Below are 20,254 nucleotides of genomic sequence, written 5' to 3'. Positions count from 1 at the left end.
GTTGGGACTGCAATTATTCACAACTTACCGAGATGATTTGGAGTTGGGGACCATGTGTAGTGTGTCAAACTTTGCGGATGACACTAAGATGAGTGGTAGAGCGAAATGTGCAGAGGACTGTGAAACTTTGCAAAGCGACTTAAATAGTTTAAGTGAGTGGGCAAAAGTCTGGCAGATGGAGTACAATGTTAAGAAATGTTGTTATGGATCAGGCCAGACCTCCCTCAAAATATTTCACGAAGGTAGCCCAGACCCTAACTTTGCTAATTTTTTTAAGCAGGTATAAAGTGGGTATTCCAGGAGAGATGCTGCTGGTCAAACCACTTAGTTTTAAACAAAACAGAATTTATTGACAAGATTTTTGAATGAAACACTAACAACAGAAAACAGAAAACCGAATAGCTTAACCTCTCTGAAAACCCAACACATCATCCCAACTTAATGATTCTGATCCAAATACTTGCAACAATCCCCAAAGACACCCCTTGGCACGAAAGGTAAAATCAAACAGAGGGTCTTAGAGGAGAGAAGTCAGAGAGAGAGAGAGGACCAGCCTGAACCTGCTTCTGTGGATGCAGCAGCCTTTCTTCACCCTACTATATAAAAAAACCAAACCAGAGAAATGCTGAGCTGGGAAGGGTGGCCACACCACTTTCATTTTACTAGTGTTTTTTAAAACTGAAAAGCCTCCTGCCTCAGACAATATCTGTTATCTATTATCAAACTAGCCCTGAAATCCTTCACCTCCAGACATTTTGGAATTGTGTCATTTACAACCTTTCTGAAAAAAAGCCAAGGACTGCATAACCTTGTTAACAGTAAAAAGGACTTTGACTTGAATGATAAGAAATTACACCATGCTGCTGTGTGTCCTTGTGCGTGAATCACAGAATGTTGGTCTGCAGGTGCAGTAGGTTATTAAGAAGGCAAATGGAATTTTGTCCTTCATTGCTAAAGGGATTGAACTTAAAAGCAGGGAGGTTATGCAGCTGTACAGGGTGCTGGTGAGGCCACATCTGCAATTCTGTGTGCAGATTTGGTCCCCCTACTTGAGAAAGGATGTACTGGCATTGGAGGGGGTGCAGAGGGGGTTCACTAGGTTAATTCTGGATTGGAGGGGGTTGAGGGAGAGACTGAGTAGACTGGGATTAGATTCATTGGAATTTAGAAAATTTAAAGGGGATTTTATAAAAACGAAAAAAGTTATGAAGGGTATAGATAAGATAGAAGTAGAGATGATGATGTTTCAACTGGCAGGTGAAAGAAGCACAAGAGGGCATGGCCTCAGAATGAGGGGGACACCGATTTAGGACTGAATTGAGAAGGAACTTCTTCACCCAGAGGGTTATGAACTTTCCTCAGTAAACGTTTTTAAGGCTAAGATGGATAATTGTTTTGAACAGTAAAGGAATTCAGGGTTAGGGTGAGAGGGTGGGTAAATGGAGCTGAGGCCACGAAAAGATCAGCCCTGATCTTATGGAATGGGGAGTGGGCTTGAAGGGCCAGATGGCCTACTCCTGCTCCTAGTTCTTATGTTCTCTCAAATCTATTCATTTCCCTTACCAGTCACCATCAATCCAAGATTCACATCATCTACAATTTTCAAAATTGTACCCTATGCTCAAGTCAACGATTTATACCCTGTGACAAAAAGGAGATTAGAAAAAAAACTCACTGGCTCATCTGACAAATTATTACTGACATCCACGTTAATTCTATGTTTGAAACTCCATGAAATAGAAACGCCAATATAATCTAAAATCTTATAATAATTTATAATAAATTAAAACTAATCAGATTTTCTTTAACGAATACCCAACATAGGACCATTTGCACCATACATCAGTGGATGAAATTCATTTGTAGATATTAACGCAAATTTTCCTGGGCGAGCCAAATGAAATGAATGAAAAGAAAACCATACAATGCCTCATAGTGAGCTAATGATTAGAAAGGTAATTGGTTTAAATGTATTTCTATGTTTTGTTGAAGGAATGTGTGTGTATTTAGACTCAGTCTTTAACACAGCAGGGTGAAAGTGAGGACTGCAGATGCTGGAGATCAGTCAAGATTAGTGGTGCTGGAAAAGCACAACAGGTCAGGCAGCGTCCAAGGAGCTGGAAAAATCAACGTTTCGGCCAAAAGCCCTTATAACGCAACAGTAATGGACTAATTGTCACAGTAACTCTGACAGCCTGGAGTCTTGTTTAAAAACAGACATCAGATGTGATAAAGTGGACTATTTATCACTTAAACATATAATTGCCATGGAATTGTGCTGTGTGGACTAGATTAGATTACTTACAGTGTGGAAACAGGCCCTTCGGCCCAACAAGTCCACACCGACCCGCTGAAGCGCAGTCCACCCTGCATTTACCCCTTCACCTAACACTACGGGCAATTTAGCATGGTCAATTCACCTAACCTGCACGTTTTTGGACTGTGGGAGGAAACTGGAGCACCCGGAGGAAACCCACGCAGACACGAGGAGAATGTGCAAACTCCACACAGTCGCCTGAGGTGGGAATTGAACCTTGGTCTCTGGCGCTGTGAGGCAGCAGTGCTAACCACTGTGCCACCCTGCTACCAAAGCTACAATAGCTTGTTTGAGCAGCAGGAGGAAGCCAAAGCTGAGGTCAAAGTTCAATAAGAGAAAGCGATAAAGCCTCTTTCCACGTAGCAAGTCTGAATGTGCAGTGAATCAAATCAGCCCTGGTGACATTTGTGATGTCTGCAGGTGGTCAGACAAATCACTTGCTGGAGACTGGACAGTATCCGAGCTGGAACGTTCATAATCCACATGGAACATGAGGTATAAGACAGCTCGATTCCTGGCAGTCAGCTAGCTCAGAAGGGATGAACTGGAGGTTTGAAATGGAGCAAGCTGATCACCTGTTTCACTCTGATCCCCACACAAACTGATTCACTTGTGACTGTTAGCATTACATGGGTAAGTTTATTTTGCAGTATTTTTCTCAGGCGCTTTGTTTCAATAAAGAATAATGGGCATATCTTGTTGCTAGATCATTGATATCCTGAGTAAAGCCAACAGACTAAGGCAGGTGTGAATAAAAGCTTATACATTTGATGGGATAGAGGCTAGGTGTGGTGGGATAGTGATAATATCGCTAGACTAAGAATCCAGAGGCCAGAATCCATAATTCTGTGGGGACAGGGCAGCAAGTGGAACTTAAATTCAATCAATAAACCTGAAATACAAAGCTCAGCTTCGTAACAGTCATTAATCACAATAGCTCTCATCGATCATTGTGAAAACTCATCTGTCTCCTCAGTGCTCTTTAGGGAAGCAATGCAGTTCGGGCAATGAAGGACGGGCAACAATCACTGACCTTGGCAGTGGCACCCACCCGCCAAGGAAGTAAGGAAAGAGAATGGTACATTATAGAAGCATCAAGGTCACAACAGCAAACACAGAGGCTGCAGAGCTCAAACCCAGAGACAGGACTTGTCAGGTGAGATAAAGGTATTTAGTTTATTGTCAGAGATAACAGCAAAGGACGGGGAGGAGGTATTTTCAAATGAGAGGATATAGTGAGGCTTCAGATGCTTTTCCCAACTCCTGATTTTATCAGCTCTCATTTTCAGATGAATATATTGGGGAAGATTTACATTGCTTACAAATACTTCATGCACAGAATTTGACCCTCCAGATCTTTCTCCTGCTCATAGGATACAAGCATTGGGCCAACATCTATTGCCCATCTTAAATTGCCCTGGAAGTAGCAGTGAGCTATCTTGTAGTGCCTTTTTAAGAGGGCACTACAAAATAACCTGACATCTGTAATCTCTAGTAACCAAAACTTCTGTTGAGGAAAGCATACAGACGGTAGTAGTCTTGTTTCAGACACACACTCCGTCTTTATTACTTGCAATGCAAGGGACTCAACCTTAAAGGAACAACAGTCAGCCTTGTCCGGAGTCTCCCTTCCAGCAGTTACAATCATGTTTTTACACAGAAATCCATGTCAATCATATCAGTTTCTTCATATTGACCAATTACATACTGACTTTCAAGTCATAATAGACCAAGCACCTTGTGCTTTGGATACAGGGCACTTAGATCATTTACCTCAAATTTCTGCAGCACAGGCTGAATGTGGTTTAGTTTCTTGTTTCCTCATTTAATTCAGAAAAGTTGTAGCCAGCTCTCTTAACTCATAAGTGCTTGGCTCCATTTTCCTTTGTGCAAGTGGAACCGGGTCTGATTACCCCTACCTTGCTTCGTTGCAGATTTTACTGTCCCCACTCTCGAATAGCTGAGGTGACCTACTTTTATGCTCTGGTTCATTTTTTGAATCCTTCCACACTCCTCCCTTTTTGTCCTGAAAGGACAACCTTAGAGGTCAATCTGTGCCAGTCTTTGGAATTCTAGATTGCCATCTTCTGCTATGATCACCCATTGGACCATGGTGCAGGCCATAGCATTTTTTCACAACTGGTGCAAAGGGCTCTAATGCACCCTATCAGGGCCAAAGCCATCCACTATCAGGAACAGCACCCCGATAATCCCACTGAGCCACTGGGCTTCCCAAATTTCCCAGTCTATCGGGCACCCCAAAACCAGGGGGCCATCTTGGGATTTGGCCAATTTTTCAAGTGTACTGCCTGAGCCTGAATACGAATGGCAAGGTCAGATATGTTCTCAGAATTGTCTGGTATATAGGTCCAATGGTTTTTACTTATTGTAGTGTATGCAACCACTTCCTTAGCTAAGGAATAGTCGAGGGCCATTTGATCCGGCAGCACCACATTCCCAATTGCAACTAACTCAGTGTTGATCTCCTGTATGGCCTGCCTTGCCTGCTGGAGGGCTTGAGCCATTCTGTGGGTAGGAGGGTACTAGTCATTACATGAACTTAGTAGAAGACTCTCGCCACTCCATCTGCTCCACCCAAGAATTCCTGAAGACCAAAGACACAAAGATATAAGAGGATGAAATAATGGTGGCCTTTGACGTAACAGCCCTGTTCACATCAATCAACATCATCCTGGCTAAGGAATCACTGACTACATTATTAGAAAAACCAAAGATACATGCACCAAACACCAACTTCATCAGCAAGGACAATATCGTCAAGCTAGTAGACCTATGTCTTACCACCCACATCACCTTCAACAACAAAACCTACAGACAAACCAACAGAACATCAATGGAATCTCCAATGTCAGGGTTCTAAGCAGAGGCGGTAATGCTCTGCCTACCATCCAACCCAAACTTTGGGTCTGCTATGTGGATGACACCTTTGTCATAACTAAACAAATTAGAGGAAACCTTCAATACCCTCACTGGCATAAAATTCACTAGAGAAGGAAAACAACAGCAAACTGCCATTCCTAGATGTCACAGTAAACAGCCAATGGGGAACTTCAAACCAGTATCTACAGGAAAACAACACACATGGACCAAATACTGAACTACAGAAGAAATCATCCCTACCTCCACAAAGGTGCATTAGAAAATTATTTCAACGAGCCACCACACACTGCAGCACAGGAGCTACGCAGAACAGAGGAAACTCTCATATACAGGGAGTACGGGTATTCAAGGAGAACGGGTACTCAATGAACACAGTCTGCCAATTTCTCAGCAACTAACCCCAAGATCCAGAAACCCGAGCCACTCTCTCCTACAACAAAGACATCTTGGAAAGGTCTGCCAGACTACTCAGACCCCTTGGCATTATGGTAGCCCACAAACCCACCAACACACAAAAACAGCAGTTAATGAATTTGAAAGACCCTACACAGGCAACAAGCAAAACTAATGTCATTTACAAAATACCGTGCAAGAACTGTAACAAACAGAACATTGGACAAACAGGCAGAAACTTAGCCACCAGGATATATTAACATCAACTAGCCACAAAAAGCCATGACCCACTCTCACTAGTATCCTTACATTCAGATGAAGAAGGACACCATTTCAATTGGGACAACACATCCATCCTAGGACGAACCAAACAGAATCATGCACAAGATTTCTTAGAAGCATGGCATTCCAACCAGAACTCATTGACTTGGATCCCATTCACCACCTCCCCCCTCCAAGGGAAAAAAAACCAGGAAATGACACCACCAACCCAAGGAAACCTAAACACAAATATAAAGCAGGCCATGCCGCCAGTCCTTCATCCAGAGGCTCACTGATGTTACCTACTATGGTGACGAAACATCTGAAAATGAACCTTCCAGCTCAGCGAGCAAACCTACATCCAGAAGTTTTACTACCATCAGGTTCTGTCAAGACTTGCCTTTGATACTGATCTCATCTGAACAATTAGCTTCTAAACCTCAAACGTTTCAATATTATTCAAACTTATCCCTCAAGGAAATAAAAAGAGAATGAAGTGTTAGATAAGAGACCTATTCCCATTTCTATTTTTAAGTAAACATGAACAAACATGCTTGAGAAAATAACTGGGTCAACTGTCAGTCAACTGAATTTAGATTCTTCTTTAAGGCCATTTCTTCAGATTTTTACCTAGATTGATTGAATCCAAACATCTTCTACACATCATTATTAGACTTGCAAAGTTCTAATTGGGTCAGGAGTACACATGCAACCCCTATGGCCTGCTCTGCCGTTCTAAAAGATCATGACTGATCCGATTATGGCCTTAGCTCCACTTTGCTGCTTACCACCTCAGAATCAGAAAGATACGGTCCAACCCGTCCATGCCGACCAGATATCCCAACTTAATCTAGTCCCACCTGCCAGCACCCGGCCCATAACCCTCCCTATTCATATACCCCTCCAAATGCCTCTTAAATGTTTCAATTGAACCAGCCTCCACCACATCCTCTGGCATCTCATTCCATACACGTACCACGCTCTGTAAAAAAATTGCCCCTTAGGTCTCTTTTATATATCTTTCCCCTCTCATCCTAAACCTATGCCCTCTGGTTCTGGACTCACCGAACCCAGGGAAGAGACTTTTGTCTATTTACCCTATCCATGCCCCTCAATTTTGTAAATCTTTATAAGGTCACCCCTCAGCCTCCAACGCTCCAGGGAAAACAGCCCCAGCCTCTTCAGCCTCTCTTTATAGCTCAAATCCTCCCATGATCCTCAAGTTCCCAGTCAAAGATCTGCCCATCTCCACTCGCAATATCAGAACCAAAATTTCATTACTTCCAACACTTCGGTTGCCCAAACTCTACAACTGAACTCCAAAATAATTTCTCCTCCATTTGCACAAAAGAAATCAAAGCCAAGCTAGAATGATGAGCAATCTTTAATTGTTTGCCAGTCTGTACAAGAGAATGAGTTTATTTTTTCGACTCCTCTTCCTTAGACAGAGTCTTGATGATCTCTTCCTTCTTGGCCTGCAGGCGTTCTTCACGGCGTTTACGAGCTTCCTTGGTCCTCGTTCTGCGAGCTTCAGCCTGGTCACTGTAACACAATTAAAAAACTCCAGTCAACAATTTGCTTTGGAGCTTTTCTTACAAAGGTTACATCATAGCAGCCATGATGTGGAGGTGCCGGTGTTGGACTAGAGTGGATAAAGTTTAAAAGAAAATCACACTACCAGGTTATAGTCCAATAGGTTTATTTGTAAACACAAGGTTTGGGAGCGCTGTTCCATTGTACGATAGCCAGAGGTGCAATAGTTACCTGACGAAGGAGCAGTGTTCCGGAAGCCTGTACTCCCAAATACAGAGGAACCTCGATTATCCGAATTTCAGATTATCCGGCAAGATTGCAAGGTCACGATGTTTGGCTAAACTGTGTTATCCTGCATTCAATTAACCGAACGCAATACACCCCACCTGTGTCCTTTGGATAATCAAGGTTCCACTGTAAACCTGCTGGATAATAACCTGCTTTATGTGAGATTTTTAACTCTACCATAGCAGGCATTGACTTTATAAACAAGACATCTAATTGTTCGCCTTCGATTCATTCACAGGATGTGAACTTCATTTGGAAAGTGAAATTTTTCTAGTGTTTCTTACCCATCTCTAACTGCCCTTGTGAAGGTACTAGTCAGCTCTCTTATGTACAACCAAGTGACTTCAAAGGCCACTACAGGGAGCAGTTAAGAATCAACCACCTTACTACACATCTAGAGTGGCACAGTTCAGCAGTGTTATGGTCACCATTAAGAATATGGGACTCCTCCCATCCTTTGACCACAACTCCAGGTTGCAGTCCATTTATATCTTTATGTTCCCGCAGCCCAGGTCAGCTTGGATAGGTTGTTTAGAATAGCATACAATCATAGATCATAATTATAGAATGTTGCACTGATGTTTCAGTCTCCAGTTAGAAAATAGCCAGCTGCATCAGTTAAGAGTACAACACTATTCTACCCCAAGTTGAACTCCACACTGCAGTCTCGATTATAAAGTGATTTCTGCAAAGTACTTACGCCAATAACTTCTTGCGAGCTTTGTCTGCCTTCAGCTTGTGAATGTGCTCCATCAAGATGCGTTTATTCTTGAACACGTTACCCTTCACCTTCAGATACAGACTGTGGTACCTGCAAGGGCACAATATAAAAACTATAGAATGCTCTCTTCACAGCAATGGCATCAGAACCCAAAATAGGCTGAAAGACACACAACTGACACTGCATTTTATAACACAGCAATCCGAAATGAACAAGGTTTGTGCAAAACAACTTTCGAGAATAAATTAAGGAACAGAACTAGTCAAAACAGTGCTGAAGTGTTTTTTAAAAAAATGTATGAGTAAAACCAAATTTAGAAATCAAACACATTACTGTCACACTAATCATAGCTAAAGTGTGAAATTCAACAAGGATTCCAGACTTTCAAATTATTAGCTTCAGCACAGAAAACATTAAGGTACTAAAACTACAAACATACACCAGGGGTCACCAGCAAATCAAGAGAACTTCTAGGCACTGAACTGAACTAATCATGTAACTTCTTCACCACCCACATTCCATCTAGAGTTCTAGGCGTGCGTGGCCATCTTTAAGGTCTGGACAACAAGTATGAAGCCTTTTCAGGCCGAGGTAAGGCACAAGGCATGCCAATAAGGGCCACACTGGCCAACCTAGGAATACGTTCTTTGTTTTATGCAAGAATAACTGGGAACACCAGAAAGCATAAACAGCAACTGAGTGGGATGGGCTCACACTTTGCAGGAAAAAAACACAGTCAAAGGGTGGCAGTGGAAAAGCACAGCCGGACAGGCAGCACCTGAGGAGCAGGAGAATCGACCTCCTAGGGGATAAGTCAGGAACATGGGCGTTTGTGGTTGGAGGCGGCGGGGGTATGAGAAATAATTAAGGGGATTGTGGGGGAGGGGGGCGTGGCTGGGAAAATGATAGGTGGGCAGTAATTGTGATAGGTCAGTAGGGACGGCAGGAAGGAAGAGGGTGGTGCCAAGTTGAATCTGGGATGAGGTTGGGTGGAGGGGAGATTTGGAAACTAATGAAGTCAATGTTGATGCTGTGTGGTTGAAGGGCACCAACGTGGAAGGTGAGGCATTCTTCCTCCAGTTGTCGGGTAGTTTTAATTTGGCGTTGGAAGTGGCCCAGAGCTTGCATGTCCTTGGAGGAGTGGGAGTTGAAGTGGTCAGCCACAGGGCAGTGGTTGGATGCGTAGTAAAATCTCTGCCAGATGTGAAAAGATCCTTTGGGGCCTTGGACGGTTTGAGGGGTGGGGTGTTCTTGTGGGTGCAGGATTTACACCTCTTGCGGCGGCAAGGGTAGGTGCCCAGTCTGGAGTGTGTGTTGGTGGGGTGGGGGATGGACCTAACAAGGGAATCACAGAGGGAATGGTCTCTGCAGAACACAGATAGGTTGGGGAGGGACATATGCTTTTGGTGCTGGACTCCGATTGTAGGTGGTAGAAATAACGGAGGATAATGCGCTATGAGATTAGTGGGGCAGAAGGTGAGGACTGGAGGGGAGTTCTATCCTTGTTGCAGTTTGAGGGGAGGAGTTCAAGGGCGGAGGTGCAGGAAGTGGAGGAGATGCACTGGAGGGTATCACATGGGAGGAGAAATGGCAATCCTTGAAATAGGAAGCTATCTGGATGCCCTGGAGTGGAACTGCTCCTCCCAGGAGCATATATGGCAGAGGCAGAGGAATTGGGATCACATTTTTACAGGAAGGGCTGGGGAAAGGTGCGTCAAGGTAGTTGCGGGAATCGGTGGGTTTGAAAGAGATGTCCGTGTTGAGTCGGTCGCTGAAGATAGGGACAGAGGGGTCCAGGAATGGGAGTGAGGTGTCAAATATGGCCCATGTGACTAAGATCAGGATGTCTGTTTTGTGACCATGTCATGAGGAGGCCGCGACCCGTATTTTCTCCCACAGAAGGCATTTGTAAAGTTGATGAACTGGTCACCCTCCATGTGGGTGCACGAGGTGGCGTCGATATAGTCATCACTGCAGTAGTGGAAAAGGTGGGGAATGCGGCCAGTGTTAGGGGCGGCATAGTGGTTAACACTGCTGCCTCACAGCGCCGGAGACCTGCGTTCAATTCCCACCTTAGGCAACTGTCTGTGTGGAGTTTGCACATTCTCCCAGCGTCTGCATGGGTTTCCTCCCACAGTCCAAAGATATGCAGGTTAGGTGAATTGACCATGCTAAATTGCCCGTAATGTTAGGTGGAGGGTTAAATGTAGGGGAATGGGTCTGGGTGGGTTGCTCTTTGGAGGGTCGGTGTGGACTTGTTGGGCCGAAAGGCCTGTTTCGACACTAAGTGATCTAAATGCAGAAGATGGGCTGTTCCACATATCCTATGAAGAGGCAGGCATAGCTGAGGCCTACGGCTACCTCTTTGGTCTGAAGGAAGTGGGAGGATTGGAAAGAGTTGTTGAGGGTGAGGACCAGTTCCACCAATCAAGTGAGAGTGTCGGTGGAAGGGTACGGGTTGGGTCGGCAGAAGGAAAGAAATGGAAGGCTTGGAGGCCTTCAACATGGCGGCTAGATTTGTAGAGGGACTGGATGTCCATGGTGAAGATGAGGCAATGGAGGCCGAGGAAATGAAAGTCACTGAGGAGGTGGAGGGTGTGGGTGTAAAAAAAGTAAGCATAATTTAGTTCATCACTAATACTTAATCACCTAAAGATGCACTGAGCAAACAATGGAGCATTTAAGCGGCGCATTTGAAAAAAGGCAACTCTACAGGAGTCTACAGATCACAAATCAAAGCTTTGTAAAGTTTGAAGAGAAGTTTGCTCGGGGTAGAGATCAGTGAAATTAGGCTCCTGATGTCCTCAAATCCTGGCAAGCTGAAAGAATAATTTCAAATTTTGGGGATAGGTATGATTGAACTACTTTCCTGGTTTTCCCTCCAGCCAGGACAGCAAGCTTATTTTTAACCTGTCTATATGAATATGGAGTGGGAGTTATATAAAGGAGGCTAGAGTTTTAACTCAAGTTATATGCTGACAATTCATAGTCAGTTACCTGTCGATAGAATCTATTTTTTGCAATAAATATTAATCCCTGTTAAGTTGAGGCCTGCCTTGTGCTTGGTTAATCTGGGCTGAAAAGACAAACTGGTCAATCTCACACATTTTTAATAAACTCTTCAATTTTTGTGATGACCCCAGCAGTAACAGGGTTTGATTTCAGCATGTTAACCCAGCAAGGCGCCACACTGGGAAAACATAACTGATCCTGGCAGCTCTGGACTAAAAAGCATTTAAAGCTGGACTTCCCATCAACTAGAATGCAACCGTGGCTCTCCAGATTAGAAATAACAGCGTGGGCAAGGCATAAGCTGACCAAACCTAAGCTTTCAGATTCAGTGAGGGCTGATTGTTAAGTAACCTTACATGTGGCGATCGATCTTCTTAGACTCCCTGTATCTGCGAAGCAGACGCCTCAGAATTCTCATTCTCCTCATCCAGGCCAGCTTCTCCGGCATGCGGGCATTAGCAGTACCCTTTCGCTTACCTAATCAGTGACAGAGCACAAAGTTCATGGGAAGAAAGGTGCAGACATTGGAAAGAGAAAAACTCAAAGGCCGATTCCTATAATACAATGTGAGGAAATGGGGAAGACACTCAAAAATCAGAGTCTGCAAAGGAGGCACCTGTAGTGATTACTTCAGATACCCACAGACTGGTTTAGGGCACAGAAATGGCAAAGCCACAGCTCAATTTGCATTTGATACTATAAAGGATAATAATTGATCTTGATGCATTTGAAAAGAATGGGAGTTGGAACAGCGACAGCAGAAGGCATCATTTGCCCATTTCAAAACAGTGCCACATTTTAAATATCCCATCTGCAATCCAAACTTTCGGTAAAGACTACCCTCTGGTGGCAACAAGTTAAATTTCACCAACTCAAAGCAACCGTCAGAACTCAGTTTCACGTGGCAAGAGTGAATTCACTAATTAAATCTCAAATACCAGGATTAACTCTGCTCTTAGACACAGGACCATGGGATCTTTTATACTGACCCAAGGAGTTATAGGGACAGTCCTGACATCTCATCCAAAGGCGACAATGCAGCACATTCTCAAATATATATTTTTTAAAAATCATAACACCAGATTGGTGTTGCCCCAAAGCACTCACTCCTCCAGACCCACACTCTCATGCAGACCCTCTCTCACTTTAGAAATAGAATCAGACTGATCTAACATTGGGAGACAGTCAGATTTTAACTTCACACCTTCAATGCATTACCTGAGCTAAGATGACACCCATTGTTAAAAGCTATCTTGAGAGTCTATCTTCCAAAAAAGTTCTGAGATCTATATACGAAGGAACCAAAACTAACATGGTCATTCTAAGATGAAAGACTCAAGCTAAATGTGTTTAATATTACATTCCATGACACTGCAATCCAGTTGCTATAAAGTGTGCGTCGGATAATTCTGCTCCACAACCACCTTAAGCAGCAGCACTTTGAAAGGTAGTGCCTCCAAATAAACCTATTGGATTATAACCTGGCGTCGTGAGACCTTTAAACTTTGTCCACCACAGTCCAACACAGGCACTTCCAAATCATTCTCAAATATAGCACTGCATTGCCAGGCTAGATGTTTGTACACAAATGGTACGTGAACCCATAACCTCCTTGGAATGGAGTGCTCCCTGACGAGACAGTTAACGTGATGGGTAACCCAAAGTAAAAGTACTCCTTGATTATTCAGCAGACAGGTATGACATTGCTATTCTAACTTTGCGTTGGAAAGTGAAAAACAGACTAAGAGAAGGGTTATAGAATCATAGAGATGTACAGCATGGAAACAGATCCTTCAACCCGTCCATGCCGACCAGATATCCCAACCCAATCTATCCCACCTGCCAGCACCCGGCCCATATCCCTCCAAACCCTTCCTATTCATACACCCATCCAAATCCCTGTTAAATGTTGCAACTGTACCAGCCTCCACCACATCCTCTGGTTACATTCAGCACAAGGGGTACTCACTGGTTAATACTTGTAAATCCAAATGGCGCTGTGAAATTAAAAATCTTCCATCTATAATTGCTACAATCCACCCTACATTCACTAAAGCTTCCCAAACCATGGAGTGGGGACGTACAGGAAACAGATCGCTTAACTTAAGTGAAACTTGAAAGGGTTCAGAAAAGATTTACAAGGATGTTGCCAGGGTTGGAGGATTTGAGCAATAGGGAGAGGCTGAACAAACTGGGGCTGTTTTCCCTGGAGCGTCGGAGGCTGAGGGGTGACCTTATAGAGGTTTACAAAATTATGAGGGGCATGGATAGGGTAAATAGGCAAAGTCTTTTCCCTGGGGTCAGGGAGTCCAGAACTAGAGGGCATAGGTTTAGGGTGAGAGGGGAAAGATATAAAAGTGACCTAAGGGGCAACTTTTTCACACAGAGGGTGGTACGTGTTGGAATGAGCTGCCAGAGGAAGTGGCGCAGGCTGGTAAAAGTTGCAACTTTTAAGAGGCATTTGGTTGGGTATATGAATAGGAAGGGTTTGGAGGAATATGGGCCGGGTGCTGGCAGGGGGACTAGATTGGGTTGGGATATCTGGTCGGCATGGACGGGTTGGAACGAAGGGTCTGTTTCCACGCTGTGCATCTTTATGACTCTTAAGACATTTTTATTCCCTGTAGTCAAGATAAAAGCATTTTATTGTTACCAATGCCCATGTGTCGACCCTTCCTCCGCGCAAGGGTATTCTTCCTGCATCGAGCCCGTGAGTGTACAGTCACTGGCTTGCGGATGATCAGGCCATCTTTAACCAATTTTCTAATCTGTTGACCTGCAGAGGTAGAAGAAAGTTTGACGCAAACATGAATAACCGTTCCAATAATATACGCTTGAGAAGCAAGTTTTAACAGAATAAATGATCTAAAATGTAGATTCTCGAATCAAATTGTAATACAACAGTCAAGTTAAAACCATTCTCATGTTACAACTGGAAAAGGCTGATCATCAAAACCAGATTAAACCTTCAAATCAACAGAACATAGAACATTATAGCACAGTACAGGCCCTTCGGCTCTCAATGCTGTGCCAACTTGCGAAACCAATCTGAAGCCCATCTAACCTATACTATTCCATTCTCATCCATTTGTCTATCCAATGGCCATTTAAAATGCCCCTACTACTCAGAGTAAAGACACTACCTCTGACATCTGTCCTATATAATAATAATGTCGCCTGCTCATTACTTATGACAAGACAAATCACCATATTTCACAGGAGAAGAATAAGACAGACCTTTAAGCAATATGATTAGATAATGCTTTTCACATCATTTTCTAAAAATCTAAATCATTGTTAACCTTGCTTTGACAAACAACAATCACAATGAGATAAATTCCTGATGCTCAATTTTAGCGACATTACTCAAGGGATAGATACTGAGAAGAGGCCGGGACTCCCTGCTTTTCCGAATTAAGCAATGCACCTTTAGCGCTGACTTCAGCAGTGATTTTCTCTGTACTTTCTTTGCAACAATTATTCCTCACATAGAAAGTTACAAGGTCATTCCTGTTCTTAAGAGAACCGATTGAGTAAAGATCTCTGTTGTGATGATCCTAGCTGACTGCATGAGACAGATTCAAGAACAAAATCCAACTTGATAAATGAGTTTTATTGATGCAATGTGTCAAGCACCAAACATATCCATTTAAAGCTACCAATGTACTTTTAAAAAAGAAACAAATTGTATTACACAAAAAAGAACAAACTATGATGCACTACCCGAGAACTGCTTGAAACAGTACTGCTAGAAATACAAGAAAAATCCAACCCTTTTACCTCCACAACACAAACTCCAGAGGAGGGCCACCAGGTTAAGACTTTAGCTCCCTGAACCTGGTTTCCTCATAAGCAAGAAGCCAAACTTTCAACAATAATATCATGAACCATCATCAGATCTCAGTTATGACAAAACCCTTACTTACGGGAATTGGCGTTGGCAATCTCATTTGTTTCATTGGGATCCAGCCATACCTTCTTCTTACCACAGCGCAGAACGCTGGAGGCAAGCCTCTTCTGAAGCCTGAGCATACTACAGATCAAAAATAAAATCAACTTCTTCTTAGATTTCTAAACACTGATTAAGCATCGTTCCCTAGGCAAATGAGGTAGCATATTTTAAAACAGCAGTGAGTTCCAGGCTATGGCAATACTATTAAATTATAATCCATCCCATTGTCATAAATTAAACCGATCCCTGAGCGCCCAAACACTAAATAGCAAACTAAATGCCAACAAGGGGCTGCACTTTTGAAATGAACAGCAGGACTTTGAGGGGGATTTTAAGGAATGCTGTTCTTTTAATAAAAAAGCAAAAGGGTGTTGGAAGTTGAGAATGCACTGTCTGGGAGTGTAATTGGGGGGGGGGGGGGGGGAGAGAACCATACAACTTTAAAAGGAATTGAAGGTACACGTGAAATGACATAACATTTAAGGCACTGGGTTTAGTTCTGGAAAGGGGGACTAGTATAATGTGTTTTTGACAGAACTGACTTGATGGACTGAAGGGCCGCTTGTGTACAGTAAGATCCGACACAACTGAAATGAAGTAATTATTTAAAATTGTATAAAATGGGATATCAATGCCATTTGGAAGTGGCAGAATAAGTTTCAAACATCATTTGAAGTATGCTCAATCTTTGGTTTTATAAAGACAGCACAAGACCAAGAGGATGTTGGAAAAGGCAATAGAACAGAAGACAGGGTCACAGAGTAGACAAATAAGAGTCAGAGCTCAAAGGCAGAAACATGAAAAGGAAATTCAAGCCAATGTTTTAATTTTATTACATTACAAAAACAGCTTATGTTTCACATTAAGTAATATCATTTCCAATGTCAAGGTTAATTTCATGTTATTTATGCATCTCACTAGTAAGAATTTTACAAGTTAGAGTCTCAATGTCTTAGCACAGAAAATTGTGTACACAGGTCGTTCTGTTATATCGCACATTTCATCAGCATGAATTGGCCATAATGCAATTAACAGATTGTGGATATTGTTTGGATAACTCAAACTTTCTGCTGAACGGTGTGGTGATTTTCTATTGGTGATCTTCGACAGCACAATTTCCTACAGCGCGAGGTTGCAAAGGATCACAACTGTCGCATTAGAGCAGAACAACCTGCAAGGAACTTTTAAGTGTCAATCATCTCAGCAGTCAGAAGACTGACTACCATGGACAGTGCACTCGGGTCCCCTTCCAAAAGCAGCCAGCTCTCCATGAAAACTCCAGAATGGTAATCTAATATGCAGTAAATGCCATAAGATTTTTGTCAAACACATCTCAAGAAATGGTCACCCCAGAGTTGCAGGTGATAAAGGAGTGAGCAATTGTCAGTCAGAAATGAACAATTCATGCAGGATCCCTCAACTTATTTTCAGTTTTGAAAAGCAATTAGGGTGACAGCCCCTTGGAAAAGTAAAGCAAGAATCAAACCCCTGCCACCAACGGCACGATTTGGTTTAGAGGACAGAGGAGTGCTTCTGTAGCCATAATCCTGGTGCTTGCATGTTATGCTTATCCATGCTACCAGAGTTAATGACATCAACTGGCTATAGGATATTCTAAGGCAGTGCGTGATTCTCACTGGAACAAAAGTATTGAATCCCTTTGAACAGTTTGGAGGTTTGTAGAAAACAAAGATCATCCAGATTAAAATCTCAATATTACTGCCAATACATGTTAGTGAGAAAAGAAACATGGTTCAAGCTGTATAACTTTATTCAAATAACGAGGAGCTAACAGCTCGCCATTGCTTCCCCAGTAGCAATTCCTTGTCAAAATTGAAGTTGGCCCTCCATGTAAACAGCATCCATTGTGTATCCTCCGATGAACTAGTAGAACCATTTGAAAGCTGACAATGCTGTACTTGGTCTGATGACTGTGACCTGAAATACTTCAGCAAAATGTCTCTTTTCACCAATCATTGCATATTAATTACTTCAATATGCACTGGGCTGACATTGTGCACAATCTTGGATACCACACTACAAGAAGAATCGCCAAGATCTGACTGATGGTGCAGAAAATAGCAGAACAGCAAGAACACAGGACTGCAGTTACATAAAGATGCAAGCCACTGGGATTTCTTTCCTCATGCAGAGAGGATAGCTTTACACGCTTTAAATTGTAAAAGCTTTGAAAGCATAAAATAATTGTAGCAAAGCCATCAGTAAATCTGTAACCCACTGAAGACATTTAATGAGAGATCATTAACCTGAAACACAGTTTCTCTCTCCCAGGTACTGAATACCTTCAGCAGTTTCTAATTCAGATTTCCTATTATTGCGCATGCAATGACGGGGTTTGCAATGTTTTAACTAAAATCAGGATGATGGGGTTGAGAAAGAGATTAGAGTTACATTTGTTAAACTGAACATAAGGAGGTGGAGATAACCTGAAACATGTTTGGAAGGTACCAGACCTTAACATATGTTCATAGCATTTTACTGTGAGTAGTATGAGTGGTTAATCAGTGAGGTTAATCTGTCCACATTATTACAACAACTAAAGTTATCCTCCACATTAGTGACAACAGATGAAAGTCTGGTCAGAGCAACCATCTCCTTGGCCTTTAAATGCTTTTTTTTAAAATCAAGGGCAACCTGATATAGAAAACTGAGAGATAATGGGTGTAGCAGCTAGTGTCTTTTTACCAGGGTGGAAATGTCAAATACAAGGGGCCATAGTTGTAAGGTGCGAAAGGAAAAAAGGTTAAAGGAGGTGTACAAGTAAAGTTGTTTACTTGAGAGGGGGTGATAAGTGCCTGGAACTTGCCTCCTTGGGAGATGATAAAAGCACAGGGGACAGCAGCATTTAGACAGACACAGGAACTAGGAGGGAAGGGGGACATGAAGGTAGGTGGGATCTGTTTAGAATGACATCATGGTCGGTATAGACACGATGGGCCGAAGGGCCTGTTCCTGTACTATCCTGTCAAACACAGATTCACCAGAGAAAGGGGAACAGGAGAGAAAACAATGCGATGAGCCAGCACGGGACCTACGGGCCGAACATTCGCTTCATTAAAGGGCTACAGGACCACGGGAAGAGCATTCCCCCCACCCCCCACAAGCAAGAGGGTCCGAGCCCCGCGCTCAGGGCCCTCACTCCAGCCCGAGGCTGTGGCCATGCCTAGGCCCCAGGCTCCGGGCCCGGGGGCCTAGGCCTCGCTCTCCTCAACGCCCCCCCCCCATTTCACGATGGAGTGGCTAGCGGCCGGCCCTGTGCAGGCCCAGCGCCCTCCCCGCTCTCTCTCTCTCTGCCCGCGATCCCCGGTCTCTCTCTCTCCGTCTCCCCGGGCCTCCCGCTCTCACCTCATGGCGGCTCCGCGGTAGAAAGATCGAGCATGCGCACTACCCGCGCCTCATAGCCAGCCGGCGGGAGAAACCAAAATCGCCAGGAAGGGGGGAAATACACCTCATCCACCACAGCCACTTCACTGCGGGAGCCCCTAACCAAACATCAGCATGACATGGAAAACAACATATAATTATAAAATCAATAGTTTACTCATTAGATTCCTTTTGCCGGTTGACTGCTTAAATCCTCAACACAGTTTTTCAGAACACCCCATGGCTGGATATGGTACCTTCCAGACCCAGTTTTACGCTTAACGTGATGACGTCGGTGAGTGGAGGGTATGTTGGTTACATGTCAGACACGTGATCCTTACTGATGCCCCAGTTCACTCTCTGCATGTCTGAATGGCTTTAGCATCTTCTGGCTGTAACAAGGGCAGCAAATGCTGGAGAGAGTTGGCACTTCTGTGTTTTGTTTCCTGACTGTATTTCAGCCACTCTGTTTTCAGTATTCTAAACCTGTCTTATGTACAGTTTAGTTTCTGCCTGCTGAATATTGCATTGCAATTCTTATTTTTATTCTGTTCATAGAGTGTGGTTGTCATTGTCCAGCCAGCATTTATTGTCAATCCCTGAAAACCCAGAAGGCAGATGAGAGTCAACTACCCTGCTGTGGGTTTGGAGTCACACGTAGGCCAAACCTAAGAATAGCAATTTCCCTCCTAAATGGACTTTAGGTTTATCCTGATAATATAGTCATCAATTGACATTTAATTCTTTATTAATTAAAATTACATTATTTGCTATGACAAGATTTGAATCAGTGTCCTCAAAACGTTACCTGCATCTCTGGCTTAATAATCTAGTGATAATGAAGAAGGGTTGCACCTGAAACATTGACTTCTCACCTCCCAATGTTAGGCAGAAATGGGTACTACAGATGCTGGAGATTAGAATCAAGATTAGAGTGGTGCGGGGAAAGCACAGCAGGTCAGGCAGCATCCGAGGAGCAAGAAAATCGACGTTTCGGGCAAAAACCCATTATCAGGAAACTGAAACGTCGATTTTCCTGCTCCTTGGATACTGCCTGACCTGCTGTGCTTTTCCAGCATCACTCTAATCTTGATGCCTCCTGATGTTGCCTGGCTTGCTGTGTTCTTCCAGCCTCCTGTTTGTCTATGTTGGATTCCAGCGTCTGCAGTTTTTTTGGCAGTAGCAATAATATCACCAGGCCATTATCTCTCCATTAGATGTCTCTGATAGGGTCAGCATGTGTTGTCTACCCCTATCACAATCACTTTGAGTGGCCTTGCTAGGGCTATTTCAGAGGACAGTCAACCACATTGCTATGTGTTTGGTGACATGTGTCAGTTTCCTTCCACAATGGGCATCAATGAAACATGAGATTTTACAACCATCATTGCTGGTTTTGTTATCACCATGACTGAGACTAGCCTTCAATTCCAGATTTTCATCCACTGAATTTAAATTCCATCGGATTCCACGGTGATATTTGAAGTAATGG

At 43.3% G+C, this 20,254-nt stretch overlaps 1 protein-coding gene across 1 annotated transcript; it reads right to left on the bottom strand.

The window, feature by feature from the left end:
• Nucleotides 1-7,238: 7,238 nt before the first annotated feature.
• On the bottom strand, nt 7,239-15,459 carry rpl19 (ribosomal protein L19). Its single transcript, XM_043674853.2, has 5 exons — nt 15,353-15,459; nt 14,080-14,202; nt 11,783-11,903; nt 8,394-8,504; nt 7,239-7,414 (listed from the first exon to the last, which is right to left on the bottom strand). Exons 1-5 carry the CDS (start codon nt 15,456-15,458, stop codon nt 7,291-7,293), a joined length of 585 nt encoding a protein of 194 aa, XP_043530788.2. The 5' UTR covers nt 15,459; the 3' UTR covers nt 7,239-7,290.
• Between the last annotated feature and the right edge of the window lie 4,795 nt (nt 15,460-20,254).

Source organism: Chiloscyllium plagiosum, unplaced genomic scaffold, assembly GCF_037043375.1.
Source record: "Chiloscyllium plagiosum isolate Xiang-an unplaced genomic scaffold, Cpla_swu_hap1 HiC_scaffold_32, whole genome shotgun sequence".
Classification (NCBI taxonomy): Eukaryota; Metazoa; Chordata; class Chondrichthyes; order Orectolobiformes; family Hemiscylliidae; genus Chiloscyllium; species Chiloscyllium plagiosum.
The sequence above is the reverse complement of the archived record's forward strand: the minus strand, read 5'-3'. Positions and strand labels throughout refer to the sequence as shown.